The sequence below is a fragment of the Hypomesus transpacificus genome, unplaced genomic scaffold, assembly GCF_021917145.1.
Source record: "Hypomesus transpacificus isolate Combined female unplaced genomic scaffold, fHypTra1 scaffold_64, whole genome shotgun sequence".
Lineage (NCBI taxonomy): Eukaryota > Metazoa > Chordata > Actinopteri > Osmeriformes > Osmeridae > Hypomesus > Hypomesus transpacificus.
In genome coordinates, this window is record NW_025814036.1 from 278,072 (window position 1) to 291,701 (window position 13,630).

Sequence of the window (13,630 nt, forward strand, 5' to 3'; positions counted from 1 at the left end):
CCCTCTCATACAGCTTATTCTCTCCCCCCGTGCAGTATGTGGGCAGTGATTTATTTGGTTATGATTTAAAAAATGCTTTGGCACAGATCATGTATTTCAATTTTGTGACTGCATTTAATTTAAATTACAGTTAGGGTTACAGCCCACAATGGAACAGTCCCAAAAGATGAGAAATGTGTTCTCATGTCCCAGGGAAGGGAAGACTGGGGAATGTGTTGAAATAAGATTGTACAGATTCCCAGCAGCGAGAGAACCACCATACAATCTCATGGGTATTATCCCCCTTAACCTTTCTCTGGCCAAGCTGGACCTGCCCCTTACAGCCCTACTGTGACTCCATATGGGCCAAGTCATTTAAGTGCACCGTGGAAAATCCAATTGAATCTGAAACTGGATCTTCCCTCTTAATTGGCTTTACACATCAGCATGGCTTTCGGGCAATGATTGGTTGACCCAGGCTGTGGTCTCAACGGTGCTATTGGTATAGTATTGTCTATTGGGAGACTGAAAACAGCCAGAACTGAGAAAAACATCTGCCTGCACCCAAAACAGTAGCAAAACAGTCAGACTGCCAGCCAGTAATCCATTCAACCTGATGGCCAACCATCCAATTAGGCAGCCCAAATGCTATCCATTCAATCAACCAGCCAGCAAGTCCTCCAGTTAGCAGCTCTCAAACCAGACATTCCCATAGGGATGCAGGACTGTGAACCTGGATGACTAATATAGAGCTAAGCAAGGATGGAATCAACATTTCAACATCTGCAATAGTTGTCATGTTTCTGCCCCTCTGGCTGACCCAAAGGGTGGAGGAGATTGAGAAGATAGTTTGTGAGAAGGGAAAAAGTAATAGAAAGAGAAAAAAGAAAGAAAGACAGCAATCTCCAGGGGGAGAGGGATGGGGAGGTGGGAAGAGACTGGAAAACCTAGACATGCAGGGAAAACCCCTGGCAGAATGAGATATGAAGGCAATATTGGGTGGAGAAAGATTTAAAGGAGGTGGCTTCAATGTCTAATGTATTAATTCACATTTACATCAGACAGGCAGACCACTGAAGTTGTTGCAGTTGAAGCTTATTGCAGCTTTAACTTCAAATAACAGATCAATACAATTTATTTTATAATATTGGTATGGTAGGGTAAAATTAGGGCAGTGTACATCATTTTGCTCAAATTATGTCACTTTGATGATGTAATCATCAAAATATTTACAATTTGATTTTACAAATTCATTTAATTGTTAGAGGTAAAATATAGAGAAAGAGAATATTTTTTTTTAGCATATACTTAATATAGAATAAATTAAACAGTTTAACTGGCATAATGATTCTTGAGTCTCTGGAGCATCTTCTAGGCCCAAGTTAGCCCTTTTCTGGTAGATGCATTCTGTAAAGGGGGAAGGGAGTGCCTATTACTATGAATAGTTTTGAATGCTAGACATCAACAAATAAATAAGACAAGAGAAATACATAGAGGCTCAAAAAGGTGGTCACCTTTTTGGTCTATTTATTAAATTGTTATATTAAATAGTACAAGATGATGGTGGGTCAAATAAATGGCAAAAATGTTTGTGTATTTCGAACATGAAAACATTCTTACAGAGGGATGGGTTGGCTATGGTTAGCTTCACAGCTAGCTAAGCTATCCTGCTCTTTGGGACCCGGTATGTTTCCTGGGTACAGGCCAGCAGGCCTGCAAACAATGCAGGTGGAACAGAAAACATGGACCCACAATGCTATGCTAGCAAACACATGACATGGAACAGGATTTACAAACCCCCAAAAAAGTCTGGCATTTTTTTTTTTTTTTTATGAAGAACTAACATTGCAGAACCATGATATAGCAACAACAAAATATTTTAACACCTAAAAGCAGACTAGAAAGAGGTTATCAACATATCTCAAATTCAATTTACGACAAAGACTTTGTTCAGGATATGAAGATAAAGCCATAACCTACTTAAAAAAAGATTTTCCTTAACCCCCCCCCCATCTCATCTCTCATCTGTATAATTTATCTCCTAGAAAGAGTAGGACATCACTTCACCATCAGCTAACAGGTAGCCAATAGATATTGTTGGAGGAATTGTTTAGCGATTACATTTTAAATCTTCCTCCTCATGGTCAATGACACCAACCCACACTATGGTCCCATTTCAATCAACTTCAGTTAGACATTGTTTTTAACTGTATAAAAAAAAGAAAAAAGAATTGTAATTAATAACAAGCCCTCCTTTAAGGGAAATAATTATGCAATGCTTCAAAGCATTTGGGGTGCATACAACATTTTTTCCTTAATATTCTTTAAATACATGAAAAATGCAGATTGAATTTGAATAACATTAAGGCGGTATATACAGAATTTTAGAGCCAGGAGACCCCTTTCAGCCACTATACATTAACGTTCTTTCGCCTCCTCTCTCTGCATTAGAACTTAAGGGGTTCTAAGTTGAGTCGATGGTATGTCAGTCTCTCCACCTGAAGGCCCCATATAGACAATAACCACATGACCTTAAACTGCGTCATTGTAGTGCACTTCTTCCTGTCTTGTACGATCAGGTTTTCCATATTAGTAGTGCATTATTTTGACCAGATAACCTAATTTACTGTAATGTTAACTGTTGTCAGTCACAACAATAGGCTGTGCACCATTTGTGAAGTGAGGAAATTGAAGGGGTGCACTTAGGAGCCATGGGGCCTTTCTACAGGCCCTTAGACGGCCCAGGGTTTTTGCCAAGCTGGCCCATGCCATGCAGCTGCTGGTACAGGCCAAGAAGGTCCATCTGGCTGAGGCCCGAGGCTCCCAACATGCTGTTCTGCATGGCAAGCTGGTTCAGGTAGGTGGCCTGGTTGGCCATAGCCAGCTGCTGCTCTCGCACCTTCCTGTTGGTGATCACTTTCTGCACGTACATCATCAACTGTTAAGGTAGATTGGGTAGGGGATGGGATAGGGAGAGATACAGAGACGTAAGACTGTAGGCTGCTCATCAGTGATCATCTTAAGCCACATGCAGCAGGCTTAAAGCATCTGCAAAGTCAAAAAGGCTTAAATGGTCTGTGTGTGGGATGGGCCCTGCATGTTCCTACCGTCTGCTGCTTGTTGAGGACGTCCTGGTACACAGCCTCGCGACGGTTCAGCTCAAGCTCCATACTGGTTTGCCGGCCCATTGCCATTGACTGGACCTGGGATTCTGTAAGAGCTGGGTTCTCCTTCCACTGGGGAGTTCAAACAAATAAACTTAGGGTTAGGGTTAACGAATAAACATCAGCATCATACTGGCATGTGATCCGGAATTTCGGATTGATCTGGAAAAATCACATCCCTGAACATATTAGTAAAGAATGGTTTCTGCTGGTCGGATTATTTCCACTTTCTCCACTATCTGGAAAAGCAACACATTTTTGGGCCCATTTAAAATAATGAAGTCAGGGAGGGAGGTTGTCTCTCACCACACTGCTGATGATGTCCTCCAGTGATTCTCTTGGTAGAGACTTTAGAGAGTTAGTGGCCTCCACCACCTTCTGACGGCCCTGGTTGATCAACTCCTAGACATACACAAACATAGGAGGAAAGAAAGAGAAAGGTAGAAAACACAAAAGTGAGGTTGGGATACAGGAATCAACAGTTAAAAAACAAATAAAAACATAGGCAATCCTTAAAACGTAACATTCAGCCTGTTGCCCCCATGGCCCATTTGCCGATGTGGCATCAATGGCAGAGCGGGCGGGGGTAGTAAGCCGATGTGCAGAATCCCTATTAGTGTCCGTGTGCAGCATGAGGAGCCCATTAAAAACCTCTAGTTGCTGGTTCGTCATCGAGGCCAGTGCCGCCACGTTGAAGGGGAAGTAGGGACCAGCCCCCATGTCTACCTGAGCATATGTTGCTGGGTAGTTTGCCCTCATAGACATACCCTGTGGAGGACAAATACACACACATTAGAATAGGAACAGATTAGTCAGAAAGTTAGGACAGACGTGTAAAAGCAGACAGAACCGCTAGAAGCCTGACAAATCAGCTGATCTATAACAAATTAATCAGAATTACACAACATATATTTAAAGAACATTTACATTTAGTCATTTAGCAGACGCTCTTATCCAGAGCGACTTACAGTAAGTACAGGGACATTCCCCCCGAGGCAAGTAGGGTGAAGTGCCTTGCCCAAGGACAGTTCATTTTTTGAGCGGCCGGGAATCGAACTGGCAACCTTCTTATGAGTAGCCCGATTCCCTAACCGCTCAGCCACCTGACTCCCCTTAACATTCAATTAAGATTCTTAAAATGTGACACGTTCTGGTGAAAAAGGGCCTTTTTCTGCATTCTTTATTTCCGCTAGATAACATGTTTAAGATCACAAAATAATTTGTTCTTGTTTAACTAAGCTTCCAGTTGAGTTGTAAGTGCATCATGTGTGATGTAATTTGCATCACGGTGCAGCCGGCTACTTTTAGCGAGGATAGGGGGGTCAATGGTCCACTAATGATTGCACTTTTTGCATGCAGCCAAGGCAAGGTCGTAAACTGAAGTGGCCTTAGTCAATCTGTCATTCATTTCCGTGTAGATAGTCGGTGATTAGAACGATTATTGTCTAGCCCTTCAATCATTCATTAAAATGTAATTTATTATTTATTTTATGTCACACGTTGAGTGCAGTTGGTCTATAAATGCTTAGCCCGACATGACAAACTACGGTGGCCCTGAAGTGCAAAACACTACGACAAATGGGAAAACACAACAACATTAACTTCTGACGGAAAAAGTAGGGCCTATCTAGCAGAAGACGGACCTTCCTGATTGGACAGACGGACTGTCTGTCTTTTAACAGGAAGGAGAATGCTTATTTTGAAAACATGAATCCCTCGAAGATACTTTCACTATTTTTAAGAATGATTTTGATTCAATGCATACATACGATAGTTGATTGGCAACTTATATTTTATTTTATGGCAACTTATATTTTATTATATATTTTATTTTAATTGTATTCCACTTAGTATTGCTAGTTTATGTATCCTTAGTATAGTTTGACCATATATCTAAATTTAAGATTCCTATATGTTTATTGTATGCACCTTCCTGCCAAAGCAAATTCCTTGTCTGTGCAAACTTTCATGGCGAAAAATCCTTTTCAACCAATCACAACATCAGGATGAGTATAAGCACTTGAAGTCACGTTTGTCAAGCCACGGAAGATATAAAGCACTTTTAGTAGTATATAGGCTATAGCACAAAATCAGGCACCAATGAATTGCGTCTAGGTATTGCGTTAGGTATTGGAGTCCGTTTATTGAGTACCCACCGCAGACAGTAAAAGATACCCAGCAAGTAGAAACACTAGTGGTTCACGCTTGCGCGCATAGGCTACTGCTGATTTGCTTATTTCCTATTTACTTGTTTGGTGGAAGCAATCCAGAATTACTTTTGGTGACATTCAATTCAGACCCCCCCCCCCCCCTTTAAAAAACGATTTGGATCTGCAAGATTCACGCAAGTCACCCAAACTGACGTGAAAAAAGCGGGAGGCGCCGAAAAGCGCGCTGTTTGCATCCCTGATAACATGAATACACGGAACATAACAAATGTTGTTTACGTGGTCAATAGTAAGTGGGCTGATGAATAAAAAAACGTGTTTAACAAGACCCATTTATTCAACAGTCGAAAGTTAAATGTTCAGTCGAACAATAGTCCTCATTAGGCTACAGTACGCAGCTAGCATAGCCATTTCTAGCTCAGCTTCACAATATGGCTGCCTATTGTTATAGGTTAATCATGTAATACATAAATGTTAATAAAGTATGACATATACATGATGCAACACACCAGTAACCAATTGATATTATGTGTTAGTATACCAAAAATTTAAAGTAAATCGAGATGGTGCTGCTGTCTGTCCCGTCGAAAACCATTCAAACAGGTTAACAGCAGGTGCTGTTCGTGTTTTTCACCGCTCCTTCCTGTTAAAAGACAGACAGTCCGTCTGTCCAATCAGGAGGGTCCGTCCTCTGCTACATAGGCCCGACCTTTTCCGTCAGAAGTTAATGTTGTTGTGTTTTTAGATTTTGCGTTGTGTTTTCCTATTTGGCGTTGTTATTTGCACTTCAGGGCCACCGTAATAAACATTCTATTGTCTGTTATCAATTATCACGTTGTACTCCTTCAATGGTCTGATAGATCCAGTTATCCTGGTAGAACATGTTTTGTTAACAGTGGTGTATAAAGTACCCAGTACAGTCTTTTCCTCTCGACGAAGGCGGTCGCATTTTCTCCCTCGCCTCCCCGACCTTCCCTGCTTGGCTTCTATCGTATTGTCTAGTCTTGTCATATAAGTGAGAGACTCTCTGCAACCACTCTCCGAACTAAAAATCATGGAATTGATCAGCTGGTCACTCAATGCAATTGACACCATCTTCTCAACGAGAAACTTGGGTTCAGGGGAACCTGACTCCTGCCGGGACGTTTGCAGCTGGCTACTCAATGGACGCGTGGGAGAAGTGGCGTGTCGTGTGCCTAGCGGCCCTTTCCGTTGAGGACATTGAAGACATCTTCCTATAAGGAACCATGATTACAGGCTTTCTGCTGATTGGTTTGGGCGCTGCCCTGGTTTATCTTAAAATTGATAAAACGGTAACAGCTGTCAAAAGCCCCCTAAGGCTGCCCGACATGATTGATGCGCTGGGCAAAGCTGTTGTAACTCAGACTGTGGCTTTTAACCGCACTATGGATAACTACATGGATTAACTCGGGGCTCTGCAAAGGAAGTTGGACCGATTCGGAGACGTGTTGGACAAACAAAATGAGTAGACGTGAAAATTGAATGCGGCTACTCGCCCAAACAACCCCAATCTTATCTGCTTTCGGCCCCGTACCCAGCACTGGCCTTGGCCAAGGCCGTTGCCTACCGCTAATGTCATAACATAACAATTGCACTTACCTGTCTACACACAACGGATAGTGAAGCAAATGCAATTCATAGAATTCAACTAAATGTTTTGTCATAATATTGCATAGGCTATACATATAAATCTTATTTAAGTTAAAACTGTCTAAATTACAAACTTGTGCAAGGAAGCCCTTTTATAGAAAATAAGCCGCATTTTCTATAAACGAGACCCCATTTGAGGCCTGTTCCATAAAGGCTAATCAAAAAAGCTGACTTCAATCCCAAAGCTGACTTAAATTAATTTAATTAGTCAAGCGCGGCAAAAGCGGTTCCATAAAGGCCAATTTCAGCTCACGCACTCCTACAAATTCAAGTCAGATTTAAATAGTCAATCTAATTGCGCATGCACCCTATTCTTAAGCAGCCCAAGAGGTTAAACATGTATCATACGATCCACCACGGCAAAAATCAATGCACATGGCCATGTGACTTCTTCCAGAAAGAACGTTCCCTTTCAGCCGTGTACTAAGACGGCTCCCTCATCCACCAGTACATAAAAATAAAATGACACGCCATGATTGACGTAAACGATAAAACATTTACTTTAGAGACATTGCAAACAGTGCTCACAAAAATGAAGACAAAGCACCAAAACAGACTGAATGCTGAGCCTGATATGCGTGTTGCGCTTTCCTCCTGCACCCCGGACTGGAACGCGCTACAAAACGCAGAGAGGCCTACCTATCCCATTAGCAATGTTGAAATGGTACAACATATTTTGGATAATTTGTAATCTTTTTGTAATTATTACATATTTTTTTTCCAATATTTCTGGTTCAATTGAATGTTGAAAATAAGAAGAAATGGGCTATATGTTTTTTTTTTATAGCCTATATTTAATGTCCAATAAGGCACTTATTGGATAACTTCTTTAAATATTGCTGGTTCAATTGTTCAGCGAGAAGTGATCACTCAGTCTGAGATAGATTATTAACAATGGCAGTAGGCCTACAAGTCCTGAAATAACAATAAAATAACAATACAATATCCTCATTATTGTTCAATTATGGTCAAATCCACCTTAATTTGGTGATTTACGAATAATGTCTATTGTCTTGGGTCGCGAAGGCTTGTGACTTTTAAAATATGGGTCCCCAGAAAAAAAGTTTGGTAAACACTGATGTAGAGTACCTCAAGGTTCAATCCTGGATCCAATTCTATTTTCTTTGTATATGCCCCCTCTGGGCTCCATTCTCCATAAACATAATGTTATGCTGATGATACAAAGTTATACTTACCGTTAAAACCAGGTGATACCAACTCTCTGGTGTCCCTTTTTGATTGCCTTAAAGATATCAAGTGTTGAATGGATAAAAACATTCTCCAACTTAATGAGAGTAAGACGGAGAGGATCCTTGTTGGTAGCCCCAGATCGATCGATGATTTATCAAAAAAATTTGCCCCTCGTGCACCAATGTGCCTATTGCAAAACTAAAATCTTTCCTCTCTTTCAAGGACTTGGAAATTGTTATTCATGCACTTATATAGTCTTAAATTGATTATTTTGGCATTCGTCACTGTCTTATCTAACTAAGCTAATGCCCTTAACTTCGTCGTTTTTCAGCTTGCCACGGGGCATTCTGGGTACCAAGAGCATTGTCGCTACAATACCAAGCAATGCACGAGTATAGGCGACGTGTAACACACTTCGGTTGTGGATTGAATGTCCAGAAATAAAGCCAAGTCACTCATTTAGTGGCAAAATCCATTGTTACGTAAAAAAATTATTTTAGATATTGTTTACATTTAGCTAGCTTGCAAATCCTGAGTATAGCCTACCGAAATTGAATAAGCCAATATCGTTAGCGATGATAGCTAACATTAGTTTGCTAGCTGTATAATTTCACTGGGTCTTGCAGCTGTTTGATTTACTGAAATGATGACATGTTATGTTCTACAAGCCATTTGCCTACTTCAGCAAGTCACTATATTTCCAAGCCCTGATAGTGTAACTGAGACGACACAGTAAATAATTCCTCTTTCAAGTAATAAGCCCCCAATCAAGTGTTGAGCATTAAATTAGCTGCACGGTCTGTAGATCTTGGGACAAAGCCACTTTTTTGTTCTAAAACCAGGCTATAAGCCGCTTCGAAATATAAGCCGTACAACCACCTGATTCTGATATATTGCTAAATTATCATACAATAGTACAAACTGCCAAAATTCAGGCAGCAGATTAAGTGTCCCACCAGAGACAAAAACACACTGGACCACTGCTACACAGTTTTAAAGGACACATATCACTCTGTTCCCCGTGCAGCTTTGGGTCTCTCTGATCACTGCTTGGTCCATCTGCTCCCAACCTACAGGCAGAAATTTAAATCTGCAAAGCCTGTAGTCAAGACAGTGAGAAAATGGACCAATGAGTCAAAACTGGAGCTTCAGGCCTGCTTTGATTGCACTGACTGGAGTGTTTTTGAGGCTACATCTACAGACCTGGACGAACTTACTGACACTTACATCAGTTTTTGTGAGGACATGTGTGTACCCACCAAAACTTTCCGCACCTTCAATAATAATAAACCTTGGTTTACGGCAAAGCTCAGACAGCTTCGTAAGGTCGAAGAGGAGGCCTACAGGAGCGGGGACAGGATCCTATACAACCAGGCCAGGAACACTGACAAAGGAGATCAGAGTAGCAAAGAGGAGCTACTCTGAAAAGCTTAAAAACAGGTTCTCATCCAATGATCCTGCGTCAGTGTGGAGAGGCCTGCAAGACATCACCAACTACAGGAAACCGTCCCTCCACACTGCAGAGAACCCTCAACTAGCAGACGATCTGAATGAGCTTTACTGCAGGTTTGATCACCCCACATCCACACCCCGCTCCAAATCAGACTTCACCCAACAAACTGCACCCCCTGCTATCACCTCCCCTCTCCCTCCTAACTCCCCCCCGGCACTGACGGTCTGTGAAGAAGATGTGTGTCAGCTCTTTCAGAAACAGAAGATGAAGAAGGCTCCAGGCCCAGAGGGTGTGTCACCCTCCTGTCTGAAAGTCTGTGCTTTCACACAGATCTTCAACAGATCTCTGGAGCTGTGTGAAGTCCTCTCCTGCTCCAAGCGCTCCACCATCATCCCGGTTCCCAAGAAACCCTCCATCACTGGACTAAATGACTACAGGCCCGTCGCCCTGACGTCTGTGGTCATGAAGTCCTTCGAGAAACTGGTGTTGTCCCACCTGAAGGTCATCACTGGCCCCCTGCTGGACCCTCTGCAGTTTGCCTAACGGGCTAATAGGTCAGTGGAAGTGGCAGTAAACATGGGACTGCACTACATCCTGCAACACCTCGACTCCCCAGGGACGCCGTTTGTGGACTTCAGCTCGGCGTTCAACATCATCATGCCAGAAGTCCTCCTCACCAAACTCACCCAGCTCACTGTGCCAGCCACCACCTGTCAGTGGATTACGAACTTCCTGACAGATAAGAAGCAGCAGGAAATGCTGCCATACCACAGATTTATTTGCCATTTTGACTAATAACACTGACCAAGTAGGCTATGGCAGAGTTTATAGATTTGCAGCCAATTGTGTTTGTGCCGTGTGCAAAATACCAAACCAAAACAAACCGCAGATTAACGAAAGGGAAAATAGTAGCACCTTTTCTTTTAAATTGTATATGTTTAGAGTTGCTTTATTTGTCCTAAATAATATAATCTACAATTTCTGTGGAACATTTCGTTAATTCAGCAATGATGACAAGCGGGAATCAGATCTCACACTGCCATACGGCAGCTCAATTAAAAATATCTTAGTCGACCAAGAGCATATCGACCTGAAAATTGACTAGTCAACTGAGTGGGGACAGCCCTATTCTTAATAATAGTGATAATTCATAATTTGTTTGGGGCCAAAGATGCAATCAATCACGCCCCCAAAACTCGACTAGAAAAAAATGCCTTCCCAAGCCTACTTGCCAACATATTATGCGTAAATAGTGATATTTCGTTTGAAAATTATTATATTGTATGAGTTTGGCAAAACTAGCTTTTGTACTATGAAAAAAAGGAAAGTGGTAAAAAAAGAAGAAATATATATATAGCTATATAAAAAAATGCTTCTCAGGGCGATTTGAAGATTGGCGACATGCAGCACGTCAGATTTAAATTTCCACTCAGGGATATATTTAAAAAACCTTTGCACAGACACATTCAAAATGAATCATTAAAACACCACACGTGCACATCACCCATTTTGATCTGTGAGTTACAATCATCAAATGTCATCTTATTTACAAATAGCTGATGGCAGTCAAACATGCTAAAAAAACAACAACAAAAAACACTCACTGTCCTTGGAAAATCCAAATGCAAGTAGGCCACAACTATTTTAACTCTTACAGGAGTAGCGTCAAAAATAGACTAATGCGTTGTGGGGGGGTGGGGGGTGGGGTTGTTTGTGCGATAGACTAATGCGATCTGCAGTGAAGGGAGACTGGCATTGTTCACGGTTTGGAATGAAACAGGACAGAGTAACACGGTGGATATGTTTTTTGTTGTTGTTTTTTTTACGAAGTAGTTAAGGCTGCAGGCGGGTGTTGCTTAGGTGGCCGCCTTAGCTGCAAAGTGCTGCGGGAAACCCTGGTTACACTCGGATCACGATTTGATACGCATTACGATACTGGGTTCACGATGCAATATGTACCACAATATACATATGTATTTTTTACTTTCTTTGTCGTATATACAACTTAGTAAACTCAGTTCAAGTGATCTCTGTGAAAGCACGCGTGATGCAAGTGCATGTGCAGAGTAGGTAGCTCAACCAATGGGATAAAATGACACCATATGTAAATGTTTTGCCATACCTCTAGGATACATATTGTAAAAATGTTGCATTGCGATTTATTGTTACACCCCAAAGGCCTACTGACTTTGATTTGAAAAGGTTAGCATATTTATTTACATGCTAAGCGGTCGGTCTCGATGGCAAGTGGGTTACTGTTAGCCCTGCTGTTAAAAAGACCCGCTCGGATGGCACCGAGGTTGCTGGTATGCACAGGTATTGACGTACCAACTTTGCTGGCTGGGGGAATCTTACTACGTTGACCTTTCACCGGTCCATTGTATTTACATCCAGTGGAATATCCCAAAGAAAGTTATTCACTTCTGTTTCAATGGAATTCAAGCTAGTAGAATGCTGCTCTCCCAGAAATTGATCAAATCAAATGCTGACAATCAAATTCTGTAGTACTGAATTGTGGAGTTAGACTGAACCATTTTTCCCAATTTTTGAGTTCAGAATTGTTGGGATGCGGCCGTAATCAAGCCTCGATAATGTAATGGAGGCTCTGAGCATGGCCCCTCCCCTAACACTGTAGTAACTACAGCACATTATCATCAGTGGTTCGCCTGGTCCATTGCGAGCGAGTTACTGTTATTACTGTTTTATTTACTGTCATTACCACAGCCTAAAGTTTTTACTAGCTAGCTATGCCTTTGTCCTGCAAATGCATATTCCCTGGACGCGAGAATTTACAAAACAGCTCTGCCTCCTTCTTTAAATTTCCGACGAATTCAAGAATTCACAAAATCAAGAATAGGTGAATAGATTTAGTAAAGGGCCACCTTGTTGGAGAGCTGATAATCACCACCAACACCCACCACCTGAAAATGTCACACCAGTTAGTTTGTTTAGTTAAATTCAAGTTCAAGTTTATTGTAGCGGTTTTTGACACTTGAGAAAGGCGTAGCTTTCCGTTGAGTGGGCGTTTGCGCAAATGTTTTTCTCACAGAAATTTTTCTCCTGTAACCCCATTTTCCTTATAGGGCAACCACACGTTTGGGAACCACTAGTCTAAGCTCTTGTATGTGCTCCTGAGTACCTTTTTCTCTGCTTCATACTCCGCCCATGCAGCCTTGCGGTCCTCCTCACTGAGTGCCTCCTCCTCTTTATGGTCAAGCAAAGAGTCATGCTCATGATATCCCACAATCTGGTCCTTGTAGCTGTGCAGAAGCTCCGCTAGGACGGGGTCCTGTAGAGGTACAAAGGTGGTCAGTTAGCTGTTAAGCTTGGCTAGAGATTCAGCAGGTAATAGTTCAACAAAGCAGAATACACTTCTTTCATCTCTTCCCAGTAATTCTTAATCTCTGATCTAACATGATCAATTCACATGCTTGTCTACACAGTTGTTCCAAGTGTTGTCACAACAGATTTGTCGAATGAAAAACAAAGGAAGGAGAGAAAGATGTCTCAAGATCAAATCAAATGTATTTGTATAGCCCTTTTTACAAGCAGTGTGTTATTTGAAGAAAATTCAAACATGACCAAACTAATCGCATTTGACAAGCAATTGTTGGGGAATAAAGTGCAAATTACAAGCAATTTAATAAAATCACAGAAATGTGTTTATTACATTCTGTGATCCAGATGAATCAGAACAATTGAATCAGAAGTAGACATTTGACTTTTCCCCATTTGACTACTCTTGTTTCCATAACAACACTTATGGAAAACAATACCTGAGTGAGCAAAGAGAAGCGGGCCATTCCAGGCAGCCAAAAAAAACAGCCAAACAGCCAAAAAACCCATGGTTTACATTACCCCCTTTCTTCTCCTCCACTTACTTCCTTTTCTCTTCTTCCTCTGTCACTCCCTCTCCTTAATTTTCTTTCGCCACCTCTTTCTCCCTGTCCCCTCATTTGCTTTTGCTTAGATTTAAATAATTTACCATGCACAATTGTCGGCTC

The 13,630-nt window shown here is 41.5% G+C and overlaps 1 protein-coding gene across 4 annotated transcripts in view; it reads right to left on the reverse strand.

Moving 5' to 3' along the window:
• Window positions 1–1,466: 1,466 nt before the first annotated feature.
• atrx (ATRX chromatin remodeler) overlaps window positions 1,467–13,630 on the reverse strand; it is a 98,677-nt gene continuing 86,513 nt past the window's right edge. For all 4 annotated transcript variants that reach the window (XM_047017770.1, XM_047017773.1, XM_047017774.1 and 1 more), the window contains exons 29-33: window positions 12,766–12,915; window positions 3,795–3,911; window positions 3,450–3,545; window positions 3,087–3,215; window positions 1,467–2,917 (exon numbers count right to left, since the gene is read on the reverse strand). In XM_047017770.1, coding sequence (XP_046873726.1) covers window positions 2,702–2,917; window positions 3,087–3,215; window positions 3,450–3,545; window positions 3,795–3,911; window positions 12,766–12,915 — 708 coding nt within the window. In that variant the 3' untranslated portion in view covers window positions 1,467–2,701. The remainder of the gene's footprint in view (window positions 2,918–3,086; window positions 3,216–3,449; window positions 3,546–3,794; window positions 3,912–12,765; window positions 12,916–13,630) is intronic.